The following is a 15991-nucleotide window of genomic DNA, read 5'->3' as shown; positions in this document are numbered from 1 at the left end:
CAGTGCCAAAAAACAATTACCTGTATTTGTACCACTAACTGAGATAAAACAGTGCGAAACAACTCTGACATTAAATTGTCTCCATTTTTTTTCACTGTCATGTTTTTGAACAGAAGAAAGACAAAAGACAGAACCTGGAAGAAACTGATGATGTGTGGAGCAGTAGAACAATAAATCCTGCATAAGAGCAGGAACAGAAAAAGTCCTTAGTCAGCCTTCTTTTTCTGCCTCAACCTGAGAGAGGAGCTCTCTGTCACCTCGCCTGCCCAGCCTGACCTTCAGATGACCAATGACCTCATGTCCCACCCCGAGGTCAGCCACAGCTGTCTGAACCAGCTGCAGTCGGGTTTCTCTGAGCGAACGCCTCAGTTTGGCGCGTCGATTTTGAAACCAGATCTGAGAGAGAGAGAGACTGGGTTATTCTAAGTGGACATTTGATATTTTTTCTTATATATACACACATATATTATATGCACTAAGTCTGCTAAATACTGATACCCTAAACACAAAGCCCCAGCCTTAAAAAAGTAACTACATGACACAGAAACTTATTTTGCAACAGTTAAGATAGTTCTGCTTGGTACTATTTATTAAAACACTTTTCAACAGTGCAGACATGGTATTTCTCATTTTCATAGTTCTGATAGTCTGGGTAAAGATTCAGTTCAGTTGGTTTAGTTGCCGCTCCTCCCTGAGCCTGGTTCTGCTGGAGGTTTGTTCCTGTTTAAAGGGAGTTTTTCCTTCCCACTGTTGCCAAAGCACTTCCTCATAGGGGATCATATGATTGTTGGGGTTTTTTGTTTTCTTTGTAGTATTGTAGGGTCTTTACCTTACAATATAACACTCGTTGAGGCAACTGTTGTTGTGATTTGGTGCTATATAAATAAAACTGAGCTCAATTGAATCTAATTATTTATCAACTCCAACTCTAACATGGCAGATGGCACAGGACTATGTGAAACTTAAGCACACACATCCAGATCTGTTTTCTAACATGTAGTGTTTAAACCTCACAGTTGACCTATAAGACCTGCAAACAGTTTGATGGATGAAATCTAAGGAGTTTCAGGGGAAAAGCACAATCACTGGGTCCTGAAATTAAATATAGTAGGAGCAAGGACAGGGAATGACAAACGTGAAGCGGTAATACATTTGGTTTTTCAATATTCTGTATGAAGCTACCTGTATTCTGTCCTCATCCAAGTTGAGTCTCTCTGCCAGCTGTTCCCTCAGCTGAATACCAGGATAACAATTCACCTGAAACACTGTCTCCAGTATATTCACCTGGGAGGATGCACACAATGATATTAACCCAGGAAAAAACCTGTATTTCCTCCTATAATAGATGGATGTCGTGATTACTGTATCATAATTGAACAGAATTATTGAAGAAGTGGCTGATAAACTGATTACCTGGCTGGTGGTAAAGGCAGTGCGTGGTCTGCGTCCGATATACCAGTTTGATGTCGGCTGGGAGTTTAGCTGCTGCTGTTGTTTTCTGTTCTCGCTCTCCACATTATTTTCTGGTTTAATGGAGAAAAATAAAAGAGCATTTCACATTAATGCGGCAATTATAATCAAACGCAACATTTAGGCAGCATTAAGCCAAATTCTAAAAGTAACACTGGAAGTAAGATTTACTTTTCACACTGATGAATCTTACAAATGCAAAATATGAAATATATAATTTAAGAAAAATTATGTAGATAAATGTAACATAATAAATTATGCTTTACTTTGGCTTGATTTTGAGTTTTGTGTAATGAGCCAGAGAAAGCTTAGTTTAGTGGGTTACTTCCAGTCTGTTGCCACTGCTCAACTGTAAAATAAAAATGAAACCTGGTATGAGGGACAACAAGAAAGGAACAAGCAGGAGAACAAAGAAAGACATGAAAGAGAAGAAAAATGCATGTTCTTCAAAAGCAATGGATTTAAACATAGACTAATAAACTCAGTTTGTTTCCTGTACAGCAATAGGACATAAGGAATCGCCCCCAATCAGGTTTTAAAAAAATACTGAAAGTGTCAGACTGAAATACTCAAAGTTTAGTATCAACTGGAGGATGTTATGTTACAAAAATTACAGACTGAGCAGTTTTATAATGACACAAACATGAATCAATGTTGTGATTCAGTGTAATCTAATTGCAATTTTTTCTACAAAAAAACCAGACAAAAATGAACCTTTAAACCTAAACTTTAATATTACATATGATAACTGGTTTAGTTTAGATTTTTTTGTTTTTAAATGCTTTGGAAATCATGTCGTATTACAGACCAGAGGTTAGCACTTCATCAGTAACAAACAGACTACCCATTACTAACTCTTCAGACCTTTTGTTCCTTACCTGCCCAGGGTCGGTGGAGTTTCAGGCAGTTTCCGGGTCTTTCCAAACCCAGAATCCGATCAATGGAAAATGCCAGCCTGCTTTCAACTGTCACAGACGCCATAATGATTACTCTGACTTATAAACAATCCTGAAAGCCGAGGGCCCCCGGCCTGCAAACAACAATCTTATGTCGTTGTAAAGAAAGAACGAATCCAAAAATCAAGCAGTAGTTGATCACACTGTGGTCCTTTAGCTCTGTAGTCTAAAATAAACTGAAGAGGCCAGTGCCTGTTTTAGTCTGAGGTGCATGAAGCAGCAGGACAACAAACTGATGACTGCTGGTTTAAATGGGAATGGGAGGTTTACAATGGTCACCAATTAGAACTAAGAAGTCCTTTTTTCCATGTGAATAAGATTCCCCGAGGTTCCACATAGGAGCTAATCTCAGCTAATTGTGTCTGTGTGACCTAAAGACAGCATAAATATTTAACTCCAGTCAAATACAAGACGGCAAAAGTATTTGCAAAATTCACAGGAAACAAAAACAGCTCATCTGACAGCATTTGTGCAAATGTGTAAGTTTCTCTCCCAGATGATAAACTGTATGAGTGTATGTGTGAGATTAGGTTGGGAAGTCTTTTTTTGAAAACTGCCACCATGAAACAAATACAAAGCAACACTGACTCCTTTTCTTCTAAATTAGCAAAGTAGAAAATCAGTTTAGTTTTCACAGTAAAAAAAACCTACATCCTTCTGTTACAAGACTGAGGCAGAAGTTAAACTAATAATAATGATAATGATAATAATGATCCAGTGAGATCCACTAATGCTATTAGCTTAATCTGTTTGTGTTGTGATGCAGATGAAGCTCGTAGTGTCTGAATGCAGTCTGAATCAGCAGGCAGGAAACCCTTTTCAGAAACAGCTTAGCTCCTAATGAAGGCCTAGGGCAGCTTTAAATCAACAGCACACTTGTTTGTTTATCCATGAATGAAAGGTGGGACGGATGTGACTACATGCAGAGAGAAAAGCCACTTAAACTAAACCTCAGTGTGACTGTGGCCGTAGAGTTGAAGCAATATTTCAACATTACTTATCACAAGGCCGGGGACAAAAGAAGAACACCTTCCTTGGCTTTGTCCAAATTTAAAAATAATGAGAAACAGAAATGTAAAAACAGCAGTAACAGCTTCTTGTTTTCTCTGTAAATGGTTTTCAGAAACATTTTCAGCATTGTTTAAAATGGAAAGGTACAAACACTGCCAACTCCCAAATGGCATTTAAGACCCCGTGTGAAATCAGTCTCAGATTTCGTCTGTTTGCACTCTGCGAGATGTGGAGATTCAGCAACACACAGCAGACACAGGGAGCTTTAAAAGAAGGGAATACTAATTATCTGTCTGATTTAAAGCATCAACACTTCCTCAAACACCAGCATGAGGTCGAAGACAGACACACAAGGGCCAAAATAAAACTCTACAACCATCAAACTCTGGAAACAAACACAGCCAACATATAAGCACCACAATTTTTAAACAACAATTTAAGTATGTTATCTTTAAAGCACTAAAAAAAAAAAGAACGTAATCAACATAATAAGGAAAATAAGGACACACATAGCTTGTGATTCAGGAGGATGACAGGGTATGTGGCTATGTGTGTCGTAAATCTGTCACTTTCAAAGGTATGAATACAGTATACATGCTAAAATCCTAACATTGTGTGTGAGGACACATAGATAACATACCAACAATTTGAGGACATGACTGACACAGTGTGTACTCTAAGTTTTTTTTGTGCATCTGTAAATGCTATTGTTGCTGTGCTGTGTTTAAAATTTAACATAATAAGTGTTTTCTTTGTCAGTCATTTCTGTTACAAATTACATATTTTTCAACTAAATTTGACCAATAAAAACTGATTTTGGTGCCTTTAAAACACCATGATGTCACACCCAAATGCTACACATAATTCTGTTTTGCATTAAAATATCTTTACACTCTACACAGGCCAGCCTTTCTCACTTTATCTCCGCTAGTTCCTTCTGCAGAGCAGCATATCAAAAATCCCTTGCACATTCCAACATGTTCACTAGAAAATGAGGGAGTGACAAATAGTTCATGCCGAGCAGGAAGAAGGGTGAGTTACAATAAGTGAAAAGATTCCTCTCTTAAATAAAGACTGGAATTCATTTAAATTGGCTTTGGAATTTTACTCCTGTTTGCTGAAACAAATGACTGAGACAACCTTAAAATACAATGAAAATAATGAAAATAAAAAAATACATAGCAGTAAACTGGTTACCTTATCTTGTCTTATCTTATCTTATCGTTAATAACAGGGTGGAAGTCTATTTTTGTCATGTGTGGAAGAGAAAGCATATTTTGTTAATATTAATTCCTTATTTTAGCTCTGAATATATGACAGTTCCTAACCCTGTGATGCTAAATGTGTTGTATTATTATTCATTCACTCTGCATCATCAATGTGAAAAACTACTGTTTACAATCACACACATGCAGTTTTTTTCCAGTGAGGAATACATTATACAGAAATGCCAGATATAGCAAAAATTATATTTAATATTGGTATTTAGTTTATTTAAAAAATAACAGAAGGCTTAATAAAAAGTTTGGTTCTCAAATAATTTGAACTGAATTTTGTGGCAATTTTTTCATGGTTCAGCCTTTACAGAGTTAAAGCTCCGCCCCTTATGTAACACACTTGAGATATTCCAGTAACAGTTTGTCGTTTTTCCGCATCTTGCTTTCCACCCCTATCCCCTCCCGCCCAGCACACACACTCAAGTGACTCGAAACTTTATTTAGCTCAGGCAGATCACATCAGCAGCATCTACTGTGAGAGAGCAGGAGGAGGTTCCATAATTCTGGCACTTCAACCTGCTACAACACCGTATGCTGAAGTTTGCTGTAAGTTTTACTGAAGGCATGATCCAAAGGTAAAGTAAATATCAGTGAGGATAAAGTTGTGACTGACTACATTCCTTCTATGCTTTCAGATTCACCCAGAGAGAAATGTCTTTCAGATCAAATGATGATCTGTCCTGTCCTGTCTGCCGTGATATATTTAGAGATCCTGTTGTCCTCTCATGCAGCCACAGCTTCTGCAAAGCTTGCCTGAGGAACTGGTGGACAGAGAAACGAATACAGGAGTGTCCAGTTTGTAAAAGAACATCATCGAGGAGTGACCCAACTTGCAACTTAGTATTGAAAAAACTGTGTGATTCAGTGTTACAGAGGAGACAGAGGAGAACTTCTGCAGTGTCTGAGACCCTCTGCAGTCTCCACGGTGAGAATCTCAAACTCTTCTGTGTGGACCATCAGCGGCCAGTATGTGTCGTCTGTCTGCATTCAGATGAGCACACCAGACACAAATTCAAACCAATTAATGAAGTTGCATCAGTTAACAGAGCTCACCTCCAGAAATCCCTGAAACCCTTAAAAGAGAAACTGAAGCTTTTTTAACAAGTTAAAGAAAACTATGAGAAAACGGCAGAGCATATCAAGGTCCAGGCCCAAACCACAGGGAGGCAGATCAAGGAGCAGTTTCAGAGGCTGTGCCAGTTTCTACAAAAAGAAGATGAAAACAGAACAGAAGAGTCAGGAGATTACAGATAAGATTAAGGCTCTGAGCAGAGAGATAGACAGTCTTTCAGACGCAATCAGTGAAGAGAAGGAGCTGAGAGCTGGAGACGTCTCATTCCTGCAGAACTACAAGATCGCAACAATAAGAGCTCAACGGCGCCCCCTGCTGGATGACCCACAGCTGGTTCCAGGAGCTCTGATAGATGTGGCCAAACACCTGGGCAACCTGGCCTTCAACATCTGTAACATGAAGAAACTGTTTTCCTACTCACCTGGGATTCTGGATCCCAACACAACAAATCCAGAACTCGTTCTGTCAGAACATCTGACCAGTGTGAGACGTGAAAGTGAACAGAAGCTCCCTGACAACCCCGAGAGGTTTGATTACTGTCGCATTGTTCTGGCCTCTGAGGGCTTTAACTCAGGGACTCACAGCTGGGACGTTGAGGTTGGAGAAAGCGAGGACTGGTTTGTGGGTGTTGCTGCAGAGTCCATTCAGAGAAGGGAAAGCGCCCGTCCTGTTTATGGAGAATAGGATGCTTTAATGGTAATTACATAGCACGGTGCTTATCGGATCCCTCGTTGGCTCTTACACTGAAAACAAAGCCCAGAAAGGTCAGAGTTCACCTGGACTGGTACAGGGGAATACTGTCGTTCTTTGACCTAGATACGAACACACACACTTTCACAGAGAAGCTGTTTCCATATTTTTACACTGTAAATGTGTATCCACTGAAGATAATACCCAGGAAAATAGCGCTAAAGCCCTGGTCAGACAGTATTAGTGTAGGAGTCTAAATCCATTTTTTAAAAAGTAATTAAAGGATTTCTGTTAGTGTCATATTCAATGTTGTTACGTTTGATGTGATCAATATAAAGGGTTAGCATTTTTAAATTGGTCAGATTTCATAACTCATTAGTTTAAGAAATATTTAAGATTCATATGCAAATTATATATTTTTTGGCACTTAAAGGTGGGATAATTATTTAGTATAATTAATTTATGCATTCTATGTGTGCTTATTATTGGATGCTATTTCTATATAAGGTTTAATTTGGACATGCACTGAGAAAGGGGAAAAAAGGCACTTATTGCATTTTTAAGAATTTTGTAAGGGTTTAATATGAAACGTATCACCGCCATGACGTTTGGAAATATCTTGGTATGAAGTAAAGGGCCTCAGTGAAGTTTATCAGAGTCTCCTGGATCTGTTTGTCTGGAAGTGTGGATTCCATTGAGGGAGGAACTTGGGAGTATCGCGCTAAGGATTCATTCATTAGGATTTACAATTAGTGTTGACTGAAAACCTTTTGTAGCCATTCCAGCTGTCATTCAAATACATTAAATTACAGGTTCTACACCAGCATCACCACGTAGCTGTGGGAAACATGTACCTGAATGTATGGATTTAATCATAGTATAATGTGCCAAATTGAATGTAAGTGCAAATGATGCCATTCAAAGTATTGGAAGACGTATTTAAATATCTGAAAATTTCACTTAAAAATAAATTAATCAAGTGCAATAGAATATATTTATTTAAAAAATATATTGTAATTTTTTCTTTTAAGTTCCTTTCTAATCATGTCTTATTTCTACATACTTTGCACATTATTTGAAAAATCTATTTTCCTTTAACATGGCTAATGTGTCTGAAAACAAAACTTCAGGAGATGTGTTGAAGTGCTTGGAAAAAAAAGTCTTAAATGTTACTTGACATCAATACAATATTGTTTGTTTCAAAATTTATTTCAAACAAAGAAATCTGAAGATTTGCGGCAGTGTCATCTATATAGAAAGAAAATGTAAACGGTTTATGTGACTGATTTTATTTTTCTGTAGTTTAATGAAATACAGAGTTGAATCAGACCAAAGAAGCCATGACGTTTCTCTCTGGAGGTCAGAAGTCGGGAGATTGTTTAATGAATATGTGACAAAGTTTAGAAGCAGAACGTCACAGGCAGCATCTAAATGTGTGAATTTCGCTGCTGTCTGAAATAAAACACATGCCCACAGAAAGGTTCCTTTAAGATAATTTATTTTGTACAATAAAACTGAAGTCTAGAGCATGCTTTGTGGAGAAGACTGTGGAAGAATGACTTCTCACACACCCTGGATGTTTCACTTCTCACCACTTGCATTGCTATTGAGTATCTTACAAAGATGGACAGTCAATCAACTTAGCAGTCAATTGTGACAAAGAGACTGATACGAGATGTCAAAACAGGAACTGCTACCAGTAGTTAACTCGTTGCCGATCAAACAAACTTTGCAGCAGGTGCGTTCAAGAACACCACAAATCTGAAACAAACATGAACCACAATATGCAGGATACTTAACAAAAAACAAAACATTTCATAATATTTGTTCTACCATGCCACCAGCTTAGTAAAAAAAAAAAAAAAAAAAAAAAATCTGTAAGAATAAACATAGTACATCCACTCCAAGTTCTGTTCCACCTCTCAGAAAGGCATGTTTGTGTTTGTCAGTAATTATGTGGCTAAGATCATCACACGGTGAGCATTGTGGGGTCATTGAACGCAGCCCTCTCCGTTTTCGGCCCAGGTTGGGGTGTGTGAGAGGCGTTTTGTTCCATTTACTTAGGAGGCCTGTAGGCGATCTTCCTGCTCTTCAGCACAGACCACCTGTGTCTCTTCATGTAGTAGAGCAGAGGCACAATGATAGCTGAGCCCATCAGCAGCTGATAGGAGAAAGAGAACACAAACATTAACCAATGCCAAGATCCATGCTTAGACATGTTTTCTATGTTTTAAATATTCTTGAGACGACAGGAAGGTCACATAAGAAGTTGTACAGTTTAGTGCATGACATAAAAACTTATTTTATACCCACAACATGTGTCCTGTAAAATATCTTACAGAGTTGCATGTGTTGATTTAATTAAACATATCTAAATTTGGAGTATCACTCAATTAAGAATGGGTGTCATTTTAAGTGCTGGCAAAGACAAAAAATAGGCACTCCAGTTGGTGAGAGGTGTACCTTCAGTCCCATGCGTTTGCGTTGGTCATGCTCGGGCTCAGCAGCCCACCTTAAGAAAGTACACACATCCTTAGCAACCTGACTCATGGTAGCAGGGGTTCCTATAAGAAACCAAGAGAACAGAAACCATCAGCAACACTTTTTTCATTTGTTCCTTCCAACCCCCCCTCCAAACTGTCATGCTTCATTTATCAATGTAATAACAAATTACTTTGCAATAAAGTTATTGAAGTCATTTATGTGCAGCAAACGAGTTAATTTAACCAATTTAGCGCACTGGAAACACTTAAAATATGCTACTCAACACAGCAAATGGATTCACTCAGGCCTCACTCTGAGTGCCACAAGTCACAAAGAGGCGTCTTTCTGTCACAGCCTCTCAGAATGGTGAACAGATTTTGATCTATAAACGCCAGTGTTTAAAAAAGTAAACCTGCGGAACGACTGGGCAATATTTTCTGCCAGAAAAGGATACATTGAGCAAAGAGCTGCAAGTGTTTTTGAAATCCATGAATTTCAGAAGACTTCAGACAAAAAAAAAGCCAATTAAATGCTTGTTACTGTCTATTTGGTGAATTCCCACATTCATTTCCATCCACCATTATATTTTATGACGATTTTATTTTTTTAAATTCGCCTTAGACAATATGATCACTACTGAGCAATCCACCCTGCACTCTTAGTTTCAAACTTGAGTCACAGCTAACCAGACAGCATGGCCCTTGCAGTCTCCTATGCCCCTACCTGGAAGCTCATTAGGTGCCTGCAGTGAAACCCAAAAACACAAGTGTATGTATATTAAAAGGTAACAGGAAAGGCATGTTTTGCATGTCTTCGTTTTTTGGTTCACTCCAACAAACTGAAACTCTTTCTAAAGAGGGGGAAAAAAACAAAACAGAAAATAGTGCTCCCATTTCTGTAGCTGGAGAGAAGATTATCCAAACATGCACCTGCACTTCTTACCATCATCATACTCCAGAATTTCATTGTAGATCGGTGGGGCCATGCCAATAGCCTGCCCAGGGAAGTAGGGGTTGTAGTAAAGTCCCTCTCTCACTATCACTCCTGCAGGAGGGTCGCAGTAACCCGTCAGCAGGCTGAACACGTAGTCTTCTCCTCCGTGTCTGCAGGGAGCAGAAGGGTGAAATGAGTTAATGCTAAGGATACTGCAGATTTTGCACCTTTCAGAGTAAACACAGGTTTTCAGGACTTACCTGGCGTTCACAATGTAGCTAAGGTCTGGAGGCAGGGCGCCATTGTTGGCGGCCCTGGCTGCCTCGGGGTTGGGGTAGGGCTTTGGGAAATAGTCTGACAGCTTTCCTGGCCGGGTGAACATCTCGCCACTCTCATCAGGACCATCAACTACCTCTACCTAAACACAAATCATGAGAAGAGATGGGTCACCACCTACGGGCAGAACTTACTTCTACAGATAAAAACAATGAGACAATTTATAAAAAAAAAAGATTCGGTCTGACTAAAATACCATTATGTGATTAAATTAGAATATTGGCAGAATCAAGACTATTCACAGGATCACATCTCCCCACATATAGACTCACCTCTTCAGCGATGGTCTTCACCTCGTCCTCTGTGTGCGACACTCCCACGAGGTTTCTGAAAGCCAGGTATTCCATACTGTGGCAAGCTGAGCACACCTGCTTATACACCTGGTAACCACGGCGAATACTGTGGGAGGCAGAGACAAAGATATGAAACATAACGAGTTATTTTAAAAGAGCTGTCTGAAACTGCCAAAACAGATTTTCAATGAAAAATTCAGTCTGTATAAAGAAAACAAACGTGAATAAAGTGAAATTCTCTGCAAACTCAAGTCTTCAAAGCCAGCTAATTTTTAGTGGCAGTTTTACATTCAGTGCCTTTCATCACTCAAAGGATGTTTACAAGCACTTGAACAGTCTGTATACATTCAACTCACCTAGCATGGTCCAGAGAGGACAGAGGTCCAGCGTGACTCCAGGGGTACTGAGGGGGATGAAGCTCCAACTCGGATGCTTTAACCGACTGGTGCAATATCAGTGCAAGCCCGGCTCCACCGGCTGTGACCACACCCAGCGTTGTCAGGGCAACCTTCTTCCCCCTTGGCAGGCTGGCGAAGGACATGCTGGCCTGTGAATGGAAATAAGCACAAAAAGTTACTTTAACAAACTCATCCAATAAGGGTAATCTACAGCCGACTATCCATTAGATTAAGTTACTTTAAATTATATTAGAGCTGAAATGTACTTTGCTTGGGCATGGCGCCCAAGTCTACGGGGCTACTGGATATCCAAGCACATTTGACAATTTATTTTTTGGTCTGAGTACATAATTATTTTTCAAGTTTACAGTTTCCCAGTGAGGCTAAGGTCTTCCTGCTTTGTGTTGACCTTTTGGCTGGTATCCTTCAACATCACACAGCTCTCTCTGTGGACTACAAGAATAATTCTTGTTCTACTCTGAAGAATTGCTATGAGCTGAAGGCCAAGGCTGAGTAAAACCTGCTGCAGGTAAAGAAGTTTGTGTGCAAGGTTTAGTTAATTGAGTGGCCCTTTTTTTATAATCCAGTCTGGTTGTCCTTATGAAACTGCCCTTCACAGCTGATTTTGTAACCAGGTGTTAATGGCAGCATGCGATAACAGCATCCTCACATCAGCAAAACAAACATAACACACCAACCTCCACCTCTGACATAAAATAATGCATGGCAACATTAATTTAGGGTACTTTATTTTAGTTAAGGAAGAAAATCAATATAGTAGTTAATAGCCTAATGATTGGCATGCATGTCATTTACTAACAGTAATGCTCCAATTTAGCCATTTCTCGCTATGCCCTTCTCCATCTCTACTGGGATACTCCCTCTGATTAAGCATTAGTAAATAAGCAAATAGAGTTTGGGAATCATATCTTCGCAGTCTGAAGATTATATCCCCAATAATCAAAACAAAATGATCTCAAAGAAACTAAAGCTGAAAAACGTCTCCTTGTCCCTGAACTAGGTCACAAGCTCAGTTGGGGCCAAATGACAATTATGTTCAGCTTCTTGGGTATTTTCGGTTATATCCATCGTCTGAAACGCGCATCAGTGAATTGTAGACAGGGCACAGATATTTAGTTTGGCGATTGAAATTGAGGACGGTTTTTATTCACCGGAAGTCCTTTCAGTCCTTGAGATGCTAACTCTTTAGCAAGCTGTTTAGCTCAGCGACTTCAGCGGGTGTCGTTACTGACAGAAGTCAACAATCGCGACCCACGCCAGCTGAGTTTAAATATGCACAAATACAGTGGCCAAACAATTCACATTAATCTTCATGCATCGCTGGCCAACGTATATTTTAACCACGTTGCACGTTTGCCGGGTGCTGGATACGACATCATGGTTTAGCTCACCGGCTAGCTTCCTAAACACATTGAGGAGAACCTGCTTTAAACTGTCTTTGGCATTTCATTTTGGAGATACTGATGCCGTATCACTATCAAGAGGTTATGAGTGATAAAACGTTTAAGAAATTAAAGCTACAGTTGTTGGTCAAATCCTAAAAAGTGTGGGAACACGAGTGACCTTGTCTCACCCCGCTGTCCGCACCAAGCTAACCTTAGCCAAGACACCTCACAGCACCGGTTTTCTATTAAATCGTGTCCTAAACACGTTCATGTGTGATAAATACTACTACACTACCTTGGAAGCCCTGAGAGTTTTCGGGGTGCTGAGGAGAGCCCTCCCCTTCCCCGATAGCACCACCGCTCGTAGCGCCGCCATCTTCTTTGCGGTTCTCGCTCTGCTCTGGAAGGAGTTGAGGCAGATAAACAGCTTGTTCCGGTCTGAAACTTCAAAATAAAGACGGCCAGTGTGAAGCGTTTTGGCCTCAGTTGTCAAAATAAAATCGCTGAGACCATGCCCTCCATATCTACAATGTATGAAAAAACAAGGGAATTACTGAATACTGAGTACGTTCAAATTACTCTAGATTTATTTTGAGTTTTGCATAATTTGTATGCAGTTGGTTTATTTAAGTAACAAATTTCTGACATTTTCAACAGCTAGTTTGCCATAAACTGTGGCATACAATATTTCAGAAGTCAGTAAACGCAAGACAGAATACATGTGTGTAAATAAGCGAGAGAGAGATGTAATAATGAAGCTGCAAGGAACAGAGGTAGAAGATTTTAAATACCCAGACAACCACTCACACCTACAGACAGTTTAGAATCAGCAGTTAAACTAATATGCATGTCACTGCACTGTGGGATGAAGCCAGACTGCCTGAAGAGAAAACCCACCCAGACACATAGAACATCCCATCTGGACAGCAAATTCAAACCTAGGACCTTTTTCCAGTGAAGTAATGGTGCTAACCACTACACCATCCTAGTACTATATAATACATTATATAATATAAATGTACATATTTTCACAAATTAAGATATAAGAAAGAAGTAATACAACTTTATGCTTATTTATTTATTTTAAAATAAATACCTCTGCAAGTGGAGAATATGGGCCTATTGCGTATTTATTTTCTTCATACTGTCTCTTATTATGAAGGTAGATACAAAAGTACACCGGATCTATAAGATGCTAGCTAACTTGACATAAATCTTACACAACTAATTTACACAACATTTTTTTTTGGGAGGGGGGGGGGGGTGTTAAGTAACGTTTATTTGTAACATTCTGTCATTAATAACATAAAACTAGTATTTACAGATTTTACCCTTACAGCTTCTTTCTGACCAGATTTCTAGCAATGAATGAAATGTAAAGTTGTTGTTTTTTGAAGAAAATGTGAAAATAGCCCCACCTAGTGGCCGCTCCAGGACTTTTCAGACATCCATCCATCCATCCGCTTCCGCTTATCCTTTTCAGGGTCGCGGGGGGCGCTGGAGCCTATCCCAGCTGTCATAGGGCGAAAGGCGGGGTACAACCTGGACAGGTCGCCAGTCTGTCGCAGGGCGACTTTTCAGACATTTTTACCTAAATTGCAAAGGCTGATGTCACACTTCTATCTGCTGCTATTTTAAACTTTTTTTCCCCTGTAGGCTGACCTATGGCACTGTGAACGACTGAAAGCATGGTGAAATTTAAGGCTTTTACTTTTTAAATCAAATAAATCAATAAATCAATAAAGTAATAAGTTATTAATTAAACTAAGATCTTTCAAAGCTACAGTCCTTTTATAACAAGAGCTTTCTTTGTACCCCCTAAACTGTTCCTACATGAAGTCATATTCATGATGAAAAGATTTGTTTTCTTTCTTTCTTTCTTTCTTTCTTTCTTTCTTTCTTTCTTTCTTTCTTTTTCATGTATTCACTTTATTTATCAAAGTGGCAACAGTGAAGCTTCATTTTAACCATAGGGTCTCCATCCTTTGCCATCCATCCATCCATCCATTTTCATCCGCTTTGTCCGGGGCCGGGTCGCGGGGGCAGCAGCCTAAGCAAAGAGGCCCATCTAATCTAGTCCATCCTTTGCCCTTTATGCATATTTTTAAGGGATTAAAAAAAAAAAACAACAATATGAACAGAAGGAATGATTACAGAGAGCAAATTTTCTCACATTGTAGGTGTGGTACCTGCAAATTCCAGAAGGTGGAAGCAGAGTTACAAAAAATAGAATTCACTTAATAAGTTCATAGTAAAAACAAATAAATAAATATGAGCAAAAAATACAATTAAAGATAAAAAACAGTAGATTTCAATACAGATATAATAGATTTATGGGACTTGTTTTTAATTGTGATCACAGAAACAGGAAAATTCTCTGCAAGCATGAAGCTATAAAAACCCAAATATAAACAAAACCATTCAATAAAACCAGAAATATACTATGACCCCCAACATATTTTGAAACAAGTATAAACTGGGGAAAAATACAATTTTTTTTATTGTGTGTAATAGTAGGTGTTATTACAACATGAATGAATCTTGTGTCTCCAGTATAGACATGAGACATTTTTCAGAAACACAGATGAAGAAAGCAGAGCTTATCTAAATAATAAAACAACAAACATCCAGCTTGAAATATTAAGATACATAAAACATCTAACTTGTTTAAATGAAGTGAAGTTCATTGTAAGCTTAACTGCAGATGGATGTTTGCTGTTTAACAGCAGGCAGGTAATAAAGTATTAATCAGCCCCAGAAGTCACTGTCTTTGCTGGTGATTGTTGCTTGAAAGAAAAACTATTCCAGTTCAATTCGGTATTTTTTTTAGTTTACTTCTGTTGCACAGGTACCATTTTGCATTTTTGGGGGAGACTGGCCTGCAAGGCTGTATTTCTCATACTGTGAAAGGTCACCAGAGATTCTTTTTCCTGTTTCAATTAATATTTGTTTTTTGGTTATTTTTTTTCAGTAACATCTGTGCAGTTGTTATCTGGCAGAAACTTGAATGTAAATCTTGCTTCTTCTTCCGGTTGCGCCCTTTAGGGATCGTCACAGCAGTTCATCTGGGTCCACCTCACCCTATCCCTAGCACCCTCTTCTGTCCCACCAACCCCCTGCATGTCCTCCTTCACTACATCCACAAACCAAAATATATATTTTTTGCCTTTTAACTGGCTTTTTTTTTTTTTTGATAGGTACAGCAAAGGTCGAAAGGAAAGTGGAGGGAAAGAGAGAAGGGAAGACATGCAGCAAAGGGGCACGGCTCGGACTTGACCCCGGGTCACCCGCTTTCAGCCATGCGGCATATGGTCACCTGCTCATCTGATTGAGCTAAACCGGCGCCCGGCAACTCGATATTTAACATCCTTTGTCGAATACATGCACTATTCCTTCTCTGCACATGTGCGAACCATCTCAACCCCATCTCTCTAATCTAGTCAACAAACCTTCTCCACCTGAGCTGTTCCTCTGATGTAATCATTTCTGAATTTGCTCATTCTGATCACAGTGAAAATCTCTGCATCTTCAGCTCTGCCACCTCCAGCTCCACGTCCTGTCATTATTGCAGGTCTCACTACCATCTTGTAATTCTTCCCTTTCACTCTTGCTGCTGTCCTTTAATCATGGCTCCTTTATTGTGGCTCAAGAGTTGGGAGTTTGCC

The 15991-nt window shown here is 39.2% G+C and overlaps 3 protein-coding genes across 3 annotated transcripts; 1 reads left to right on the top strand and 2 right to left on the bottom strand.

Annotated features, from left to right (window-relative positions):
* Window positions 1-210: 210 nt before the first annotated feature.
* Window positions 211-2451, bottom strand: hesx1 (HESX homeobox 1; the record flags this gene model as incomplete). Its single annotated transcript, XM_082532657.1, has 4 exons — window positions 211-396; window positions 1183-1284; window positions 1414-1523; window positions 2349-2451. 4 exons carry the CDS (start codon window positions 2449-2451, stop codon window positions 211-213), a joined length of 501 nt encoding a protein of 166 aa, XP_082388783.1.
* A 3292-nt stretch (window positions 2452-5743) lies between these two features.
* LOC309707613 (E3 ubiquitin-protein ligase TRIM35-like) lies at window positions 5744-6547 on the top strand. The gene has a single exon (XM_082535030.1). The coding sequence runs from the start codon at window positions 5832-5834 to the stop codon at window positions 6468-6470; it is 639 nt and encodes a 212-aa protein (XP_082391156.1). The 5' UTR covers window positions 5744-5831; the 3' UTR covers window positions 6471-6547.
* A 1410-nt stretch (window positions 6548-7957) lies between these two features.
* cyc1 (cytochrome c-1) lies at window positions 7958-12747 on the bottom strand. Its single transcript, XM_082532263.1, has 7 exons — window positions 12622-12747; window positions 10879-11069; window positions 10502-10628; window positions 10154-10311; window positions 9903-10063; window positions 8940-9040; window positions 7958-8637 (listed from the first exon to the last, which is right to left on the bottom strand). Exons 1-7 carry the CDS (start codon window positions 12700-12702, stop codon window positions 8533-8535), a joined length of 924 nt encoding a protein of 307 aa, XP_082388389.1. The 5' UTR covers window positions 12703-12747; the 3' UTR covers window positions 7958-8532.
* Between the last annotated feature and the right edge of the window lie 3244 nt (window positions 12748-15991).

This window comes from Aulonocara stuartgranti (assembly GCF_965226115.1).
Source record: "Aulonocara stuartgranti genome assembly, chromosome: 5".
Lineage (NCBI taxonomy): Eukaryota > Metazoa > Chordata > Actinopteri > Cichliformes > Cichlidae > Aulonocara > Aulonocara stuartgranti.
Note: the sequence above shows the minus strand (reverse complement) of the source record. Positions and strands in the feature narration are given on the sequence as shown.

Excerpts from the sequence above, each read along its gene's own strand:
- cyc1 (XM_082532263.1), bottom strand. The coding sequence starts at position 12,702 with ATGGCGGCGCTACGAGCGGTGGTGCTATCGGGGAAGGGGAGGGCTCTC. Across the intron at positions 11,070-12,621 it reads AAACTCTCAGGGCTTCCAAG|GCCAGCATGTCCTTCGCCAG; the intron begins GTAGTGTAGTAG and ends TTCCATTCACAG. Across the intron at positions 10,064-10,153 it reads AGCTACATTGTGAACGCCAG|ACACGGAGGAGAAGACTACG; the intron begins GTAAGTCCTGAA and ends TGCTCCCTGCAG.
- LOC309707613 (XM_082535030.1), top strand. The coding sequence starts at position 5,832 with ATGAGAAAACGGCAGAGCATATCAAGGTCCAGGCCCAAACCACAGGGA.